The 9,033-nt window shown below is 38.6% G+C and overlaps 1 protein-coding gene across 2 annotated transcripts in view; it reads right to left on the bottom strand.

The window, feature by feature from the left end:
- Nucleotides 1-268: 268 nt before the first annotated feature.
- Nucleotides 269-9,033, bottom strand: part of LOC119900595 (arf-GAP with coiled-coil, ANK repeat and PH domain-containing protein 2-like) — a 59,507-nt gene continuing 50,742 nt past the window's right edge. For both annotated transcript variants that reach the window (XM_038715683.1, XM_038715684.1), the window contains 6 exons: nt 8,612-8,704; nt 7,714-7,946; nt 7,292-7,401; nt 7,066-7,176; nt 6,343-6,404; nt 269-2,352 (listed from right to left, as the gene is read on the bottom strand). In XM_038715683.1, coding sequence (XP_038571611.1) covers nt 2,249-2,352; nt 6,343-6,404; nt 7,066-7,176; nt 7,292-7,401; nt 7,714-7,946; nt 8,612-8,704 — 713 coding nt within the window. In that variant the 3' untranslated portion in view covers nt 269-2,248. The remainder of the gene's footprint in view (nt 2,353-6,342; nt 6,405-7,065; nt 7,177-7,291; nt 7,402-7,713; nt 7,947-8,611; nt 8,705-9,033) is intronic.

The following is a 9,033-nucleotide window of genomic DNA, read 5'->3' as shown; positions in this document are numbered from 1 at the left end:
GTTTTAATGAATATTTGAAAACAAATGAATGACAGTACTTCATAACAATTGAGCTCAGGAGAGCAGTAAAACTATTTTCTCTGTCTTCAGACGAGCAGCTTGTGAGTTGAGATTGATGTGAGTCTAGTTCCATATCGTACTGTGAACAAAACCCAATGTCTGAGTCACATTAACTCTGTGCTGACAAACACATTCCTGTAATGACTTTAGCCAAAGTGGTTGAAATTAATCCTCGAGACAAAGCAAATCAAAAAAGAATCAACATTCATTGATGAATCCTCAGTCCATATGTATTGAAGATCTTACACATTACAGGTAGAATATACAGTACATGTATACTGGTGTACAGACAGGCAATATAAAACGGGCTAAAATTACCAAAGGATACAAAGCATATACAAAAGCTTATTTAATGATTCAAGTACCACTAACTTTATACTTCTCTGGAGAATTCAAAAGCATCTGTACAAAATGTACAAGAATTGTATCCCATGTTGCCTTGGCCAAAGGTTTCTTCTGCGCTTCATATAATATCTTACTAGGTATCATATAGAAGTAAAGATTTTACAGTTTTTAAAAAAAAAGATAAAAATCACAGAACAGTATATTTAAAATCTATCATGAAATCTGATTAAATCATTTCTGGACTTGAACATTTCAGTGAAGTCACCTGATGATGTCTAAATTAATCTTTAATACTTAATTCAACACATGAAATGAAGTGTAATGTCTCCTGGACATTTTGCAGACTGTATGCACAGTATTTCTGTAATGCTGTCCAGGCCCATCATTTCCTAATAATTTCCTTTAAAGTTCTATGTCATTTGCTACTAATTATTGGGAAACAGGATTTAAATGACCTTCCAGACACACAAGGGATTCACAGGAAATGATGCATACAATCCAGCTTTACTGTTTGTAGTTAAGTTTTTGATGATGTTAGTGCTGAAAGGGCGTTTGTCAGCAGATAAGATTTTAATGTTTCAGGATTTTAACTAAGTTTCCAATATTAACTGAACACTAACTTTGGTTTAATGGAGCTGTTCTTTCAGGGAAAATCCTACATTCTCTATAATTAATACCAAATTACCAACTTCCTATGAAATTATTAGGAAATTACAAACCTCTAAAAATACAGTGTTACTGGCATTTCTAGAATCAACAGGAATGAAATGACCACATATACTCTAGTAGGTCCATAATATTGTAGAGCTCTTTAACTCTACATCTTAACTTTTTTACCTCATCTCAGCAAGAGACTCAATCTACAAATTAACAATAACTTCAACAGGACTGAAGCCATTTTAATTCCACAAAATCATGACGCAGACTCGTACTGCAGGTACTGATGTGGTGACAATATGGAAAAATCATTCACAGGAACATGTTCAAATATAACTAAGATTTAAAAAAACAAAATACTATGATATATTTAACATTACAAATGCATCAATTAACATGTTAACTTCCACAATCACTGTGCATTGTTTAACATGTCAAAGACTTACCATCAAAACTGGTAAACATCAGTGGCGATTTAAGACAAAGAGATTTGTGCAAATAAGTAAAAGCATATTGTCGTGTATACGCTGCTGAGTTCATTAAAAGCAAAACTTTGATACAAAAAAAAGGTAAAAAAGATCCTGTAGCATTTGCCTATGCTTATAGCGAGAATCCTATTGAAAAGAGGAAGCACTTAACAACCTATCATGCACTTATCGCTTCACAGCTCTGATGCAGCACACTTCTTTTTTAATATATAAAAAAAGAAAAAAGAAATTGTCTTTGAATTTCTTCTGTCAGGAAGTGTGACAAAAAATTGAATCAAAATAACTAACGGCCTTGATGGCAGCTCTACATTCAGACCGAGTTCCATTATCATTAGATTTTTTTTAATGATTTTTTAAAATCCTTTAAACACTGTACCATTCATTTATTGTTATATATCCCACTTTCTTTGAAAAAAAAGAGTGAGGTTTGCGGTTGAGAGAAGTACCCCCTTCACTTGAGTGAAATGCCTGTAGTTTTCAACAAGGGCTGTGATCGCAGCTGCAAGTCAAATTAATACAATTTAATGAAAGGGAGCTTCAGCCACGTTGGATATAGTGACGTGAGTCCAGCTGTGGCGGTACTAACTGGCTTTAATGGTGTTGAAGGGAAAGTGGACAGCGTCTTTCCAGACGTCGTTTTTTCTCTCCAGGGTTGACTACACAGTGTCTTTAAGTGCTAGTGGACGGTGTTGCTCGTGTCAGGGTTTTTGGTGATCGTACTGCTGGTAGCGGTTCAGCTTGTCCGGGTCGTTGGAGGCCATGTGGGTGAAATCCTGGAAGATGTCCTGGTAGGTTTCATCTCCTGGAAAAGAAACAAGGACACAAGACCATCATCAACAACAAAGGCAAACCACACAAGAGAAGGCAGACAGAGCAATGGTTCCCAACATTTATTACATATAACAAGTTTTTTTCTTCTGAATTTTCTTAAAATGTTTGCCTTTTTCTTGTGGGTCACTGAACACTCAACTTTTCAGGCCTGTAAAAGACCTTATTAAACAGTGAGAGGGAAAAGGACTCACAAATTATGTCATGACAAATAGATATTAATTCATTTTTAAAAAGGAGACACAAAAAAGGTTGGGAACCACTGAGATATAGAACAGGGCGGTGTGGTTTAACCCTTTCTGACAACAGTAACTGTCTTTACTTCAAAGTTTATCTCTCTCTGTGGCACAAGAGCATTATACAAGGAGACAAGCTGTTTAATAACAAACACGGGTACGATACTAACATTTTAGACTTTTGTCAGAGAACTTTCCGTGCGTTTGAATTTGTGATTTTAATGCACTTTGTGGCTAATTAAAGGTAAAATGCTGGAATAACAATCCCTAGAAGCATCCCTAAGAAGAGACTCATTACACTTCCCCCCTTTTCACCACTTAGGCCGTCTCCCTCCTCACTACATCAACCTGCAGCAAAGAAGTTCAATTAAATAAAATAATATAAATATTACTCAAGTCATTAAGACTAAACTATGTTAAAAAACAGAAAATCATTAATGCGTCATCATGCATGTCTACAGAAGGATAAAACATCAACAGAGTGGAGGGCTCATGCACAGTGACAGCATCATCAGGACAAGAATGAAACAGAAAAAGTCAGCCATACCTGTCAGTGTCAGCGTGGCCCGAAATATGAAACAGAGCAACGCAGAGGCAGAAAAGATATAGGAAGAACAGAAGAAGCAAAAATGCAAATGTTTGAAGAAAAAAAAAAATGCCAGAGAGCCTTTCATTAGAAACTGGAGACTGACTCGGAAAGAAAAGACAAGCCATCAGAGATTAATTTTTTTAACAACTGTATTGCGTTTAAAGTGCAGGAGTTTATGTACAAGAATACAGTTGTGTTGGCCTCAGCACCTCAAAGGAAAAACAAAAAACTGAGAGAACAGAAGAAAGGCACAAACTCTGGGGAAGAGAGTGAGAAAAGAAAAGCAACAATACAGAACAGAGAGTGAATTTACACAGAAGAGGATGAGAGCAACGAAGAAGAGAGAGCCTCGTCTGAGCAGCGGTTCTCAATCTGTTTGAGTTCCAAGTTTAAGTTTTCCCTTTTCAGGTTCTTAATACATTTATAGACGACTACATAAGACAGATACTAATTCAATAAAAATATATTCATGAAAATATTTAAAGAAGTATCATTATGTTTTAAAAAAATATAAATACCCCTCCCGAACTTTAAATGCCCACAAAAATCACAAAGCAACTCGCAGGCTGAGAACCACCGCTCTGCACTTGAGCTGTAATTTTAATTTTAAAAAAGGGGGGTGAGGTTAGCTCTCCCTCACATTCATCACCCCTGAATATCCCTCATCAATCCTATCATTCATCAGCTGATTGGAGGCGCTGATGAAGAGGCCGCTGGGCATCTAAGAGGACGCAGAGCTGATGCTGACAACTAAGCAAATGCAAAGCAAGACAAACGTGAGGACCATTCAGCGACTGGAAGCTTGTACTTCAGACTCCACTCTGCTCCAAACCTCCTTCTGTTCCTCTCATCATCATTCTTAGTGTCCCTGCTGTTGACCTTTAAGGCCAGCAATAGTTTCTGTATTTATTCATTATCGAGAACCCGCTAAAGCACAGGCTAAAGAAAATAATAATAAGAAAAATTAAGAATTGTGTGTCATTCTTTGTCATTCAGGTCCAAAACATTCCTGACTTATTTTTTTAAAGGTGAAAAATCATCATGCAGGATTTTCCACTTTTAAAAAAAAACAGCATTCAGGCTAATAACAGTCTGGCTACCTAGAGCGGCAAGTCTAGCCCTCCATGTCAGATGATTTATTCTTCTAGGACATATGGACACCATTCCTGAGTGTAGCCCTCCCTCCTGCGGTCAACACACATGAATGCATGACTCCCTTTTCCCTACAACCTATGAACTTCTAAGAAAACCCCTCAGCATCTACTCTAAAGGACACAAGATCTTAATTTACATGCGAACACTATCGCAACACAATCAGTAATCCCTGACCGAACGCATCCCCACAGTAGTCAGCCATTATCAGCACACACTGTTTTGCTAGCACCAGGGGGCACTGCTGTATCAATGTGAAATAGCAGAAATGGCCGTCTAATCAAAGTGCTTTGGTGCCCTCCCAGGATCTGGGGCTGCATGGAGCGGAGACGTGGGATGGAACTGGGGTACGTTTCCATTATTCACTCACCCATCAATAAAGTGAACTTTGCTTCAGTAGCCACACTCTTAGTGAATATCTATTTTTCTCTTTTTGTAAAGCTCCCATTTGATTAAGATAAATAAGCTAGGACTAGCAGGTGATAAAAATCTATACATGGTTACATGGATATTTTTCTACACTATTGCACTTGTTGTTTGACGATGTACCACTCTCAGATGGTTTGTCTGGATTTGGGTAAAAACCCGCTAATATTCGATACAATCAATGCGATGGCAGTAAAAGGCCTTCATCATTTTACAATTCTGGATTTCCCGTGATTGTGGGGAATGAGCAAGCACACTTAACCGACTACTAACCAAGACACAATATTGTCATAACAGGAAGTAAACACCACACAATCGAAAAGAAAACCAAGGATGTGAATACAGAGCCCCTTGGTGGCGCTCACCCTCTCACCTCTGCTTACTCTGTCAGATTATGAAGAACTATACCTATGCACATCATTTACAACATGTTCAGTGAGTTTACTTATTATACAGCTCCTACAATTATATTTATAAAACTTTTCTGACCAGGCATGTCACAACAGCAATATGCATTATGTTGTCCAAACAACAAACAGTTCAAATAAGTAAACAGGCCTTGAAAATGGTTAAGACTTAAAACGGGAACCATACAATCGCGGTAAAAAAAAAAAAAAAGGTACAGAAGTTGCATAACCGTTAATAGGAATGTGCATAAATTACCTCTGACAGGTCAATTAAAAATTAAACTTTATAGACACACACTACGCCTGTCCAGACTGGTCAGATGATAAAAAATGTCATTCAAAAGTCAGATTATTGCGGCCATTTTGAGGTCTCAGTGTCGCTGGATACTGGTGGCAGTTACTGGGTAGCTAGTTTTTTTGCAAAGATACTGTGACTGATAGCAGAGACACTATACTAATTAAAAAATAAAATGTATTTTAGCCCAAAAGTAATTTCTCATTAGCTGCTATAAATCACAGAACACCTCTAAAATAGAGGGAATCAGCAACCGTGGTACAATTTCTAACCTAAAGGGATGAAGTGCTAGTAAAAAGTGACACTAAAATTTTGTGCTATCAATACTTTTACATTAGTAACAGCCACTTTATTGAAAATGTGGATGTTCCACTTGGGAACAGAACTCTTGGGTAACGTCCAGAGTCGATGGCTTTAACCCAGTCGAGCTGATAAAGTCTAGCACCTGATCACCACACTAATGTGCGGTGGCTCAGAAACCTGATGGAGCTGGGCGGATAAGATGATAGTCGCACACACAGTACAGTAGGACACAGAAGCACAACTGACAGAGCTGGGCTCAGTTCACTTTAAATCAGTGGATCAAATTTCTCTTAAGCTGGAAGTCTTAATAAAAAAATTGTAATCAAACCACTGAGAATGAATTGTCTGGATTCACCTGCAGTTTTTCTTTCAACTGACCCCAACTCTGAAACCTGGGCTTTACATGTCCTGTGATAAGCCTGGTTTTACAGTATACATTGCCCCTGTGTTTAAGCAAGAGCAGACAGTTATTAGGTTTCGTCCAGCTGCAGGCTAATAAACTCCTGCATGCACTTCCTGTACTGCATCTCGGTAGGGCTGTTGGTGTTATATTGACCTGACTGGCTGTAGGGCCCTTCCGCCTCTCGCATCTCCTCGTTCATTTTGGCCAGTCGCAACCTGGGGAGTGGGTTGAGAAACAGTAAGTGACAGATTAACCGCAGTTAAGAGGTACAGTCAATAATCAAACTCTTACAATTTCACTCTAATGTCAGGGTCCTAGTTGTATTTTATAACATGTATTATTTTTATAACATGTAATGTTTTTCATGTAATGCTTATCAACTCTTTTCAAACACAATAAGTTTATTACAGTTCTCAGACAAATGCTTCACTCTGATAAATATTAGTTCTTACAGGCCACTATGTTACATCTACAAGTAACAGATCTGTGCAGTGATTAAACAGTGACACCTTGTGGGAAAGGTTGTTACTCCTTAGTTAATACAGAAAGTTAAAGTGGCTTAAGTTTTTTTCAGATGTTTGTTTTTTTAGCTTGTAATAAAATCATAAAAGAGTTCAGCCTTTTTTAAAGCAGTTGTGTGATGGAGGTATAAGGTACAATGAGTCAGTTTCAGAAAAGAACTCCCTAGCGGGATCTCTGCTCTGCATCTGGTTCTTGTTTTATCCTGTTAGGGTTTATTTAGCCCTTATTAATACCTTAAAAATACACCAAATAATTAGCTTCACTTTCCAAACCGATCCTACAGTGGGAGCCTTAACATTTAACAAAACCACTATTAATGGTTGATAATTATAACAACAAAAGAATAACACTCACAGTGTGACGATGTCTGCGTTGGCTGCCTCCACTGCTATTGTCAGGGGGGTTTTCTCGTCAATGTCTGCAGCATTTTGATTTGCTCCTCTTTTCAAGAATAAACACACTTGCCTGAAACAAAGAGAGAGGTTTAGGTTTTTTATTTATTTATTTTTAGGTCAAACATAATCTGGGTTGCATCACTGAGCAAAAGTGAAGTAATGAAGGTAAGATGTGTAAGACAAACCCTGTGTGTCCCATCATGGTGGCGTGGTGGAGGGGTCCTCGGCCCTGAGCATCCTGCTGGTTCACATTCGCTGCATTTTGAAGCAGAAACTCACAGGTGACCAGCGAACCCTGAAATGAACAATTAATGTAATAAATTATAGTACTACGCAAGTTTTCTTATTATCTCAAGATCAGTTCTTCAGTTTCGCTGGCAATTATTTGGCTAAAACATTCCCTGAATGATGATTTCTTTTTTTATTTTGTATACATAGAAACATGAATAGCATTACTGACTGGCTTTACATTATATATGCAACACTTCAATTACTGTTCATTAACAAAAACTGAATTATTAAATTAGTGTGTTAATGGTCTTTCAAAATACCCTATCAGTTTAGTAAATAGTGCGGAGCAGACTGGATTATCGGTAGCGATGCTCACCCCCTGTACCGCCATGATGAGCGGCGTCCTCTTGTCGTCCTCCGTGTTGACCCAGTTGACCTCGGCTCCGTGGGCCAGTGCCTCCGCCATGTCCGGCAGGCTGCGAGCACATGAGGCCCAGTAGAGCTGCAGACCCGGGCTGTACTCCTTAGGCTCGTAGAAAACCATCTCCTTACAAGGGGATGGAGGAGGCAGAGTAGCTGGCATGGCCATGGGTGGAGACTCAGCAGCATCTGGAAAATAGGAAGAAAGAGATTCAAGTTCAATGGGTAGAATCAGTTACTACTTACCACTCTCGACAATAAATACAACAATAAGTAGAAATGCCAAGTCATCTGTGTATTGTATCAGTTTTCCTCACTATTGATTTTCGAAATCTTGTCCAGGCTGGGAAAACTATGATATCCCTTCATAAAGCTTTCCAGAGCGGCGTTCAATTACTGGAGAAAACTTCCATAACTGTCCTATAACTCTGATTGCTCCTTCTTGTCTCCAACATAGTGCTACATTAAAAAAAACTTTTATGGACTGACAGTGTTGTGTTTTCCCTGAATGTTTTCTGCAGGGACATTTTTTGTCACCCCTTATTAGCTCATGTGCAGTTGTCTCCAAGTGGAAGCTTGTAGCTCAACATTTGCATCCTTCTCTTTTAATCTTAGCAATGGCACAGATGAAGGCATCACTTACTATGACTGTGTGTTTTAAAGGTTTGTGTATAAGCCAAACTGCAATAAGCATTTGCAATTTCTTCTTTCTCTTGCATCATTCTTCCTCCAGCATCGCCTTGTCGCTCCGATGCTTATGCAAGATGTTGTTTTTTAAGTGGGCCTTTGATGTAAATAGGCAGGGACGTCTATGTAATGACAGAGTTGTGTGAGTGTATGTGTTTGTGTCTTGCCTGCATCTGTCAGGCTGTTATTGGAGGGGGTGTTGGCCAGCATCTCCCTGCTCCCATCAGCGCTGTTCTGGATGCCGCTGTCTGCACTTTTTACTGTAAGACAAGACTGAATCACTACTTGTGAAACAACATACAGATATCAATCACAGAGTGTATAAAATAAAAGGAACACCTTTCTGCTGATTGTTTCGGTGGAAAGCAAAAAATCAGGCAGGTCAACACACACAACCTCCTTATGTAGGCCCTCAGAAGCATTTTAAACAAACAAGTCTTTTGAACATCTACTGGCTTTTGACAGGTGCTAATTTCTTTCCAGTGTGATTACCAGAAACAGCAGGTGGTCCTAATATTTTGTACAGTGAAGTGTACACACAAGTCCCCAGCTGAAATCAACAGAAAGAGAACTGGATGACAAATCCCCA

Source organism: Micropterus salmoides, unplaced genomic scaffold (assembly GCF_014851395.1).
Source record: "Micropterus salmoides isolate LMB-PRFRI ecotype aquatic unplaced genomic scaffold, ASM1485139v1 Ms_hic_scaffold_13, whole genome shotgun sequence".
Classification (NCBI taxonomy): Eukaryota; Metazoa; Chordata; class Actinopteri; order Centrarchiformes; family Centrarchidae; genus Micropterus; species Micropterus salmoides.
This window is presented reverse-complemented; position numbering and strand designations above follow the sequence as displayed.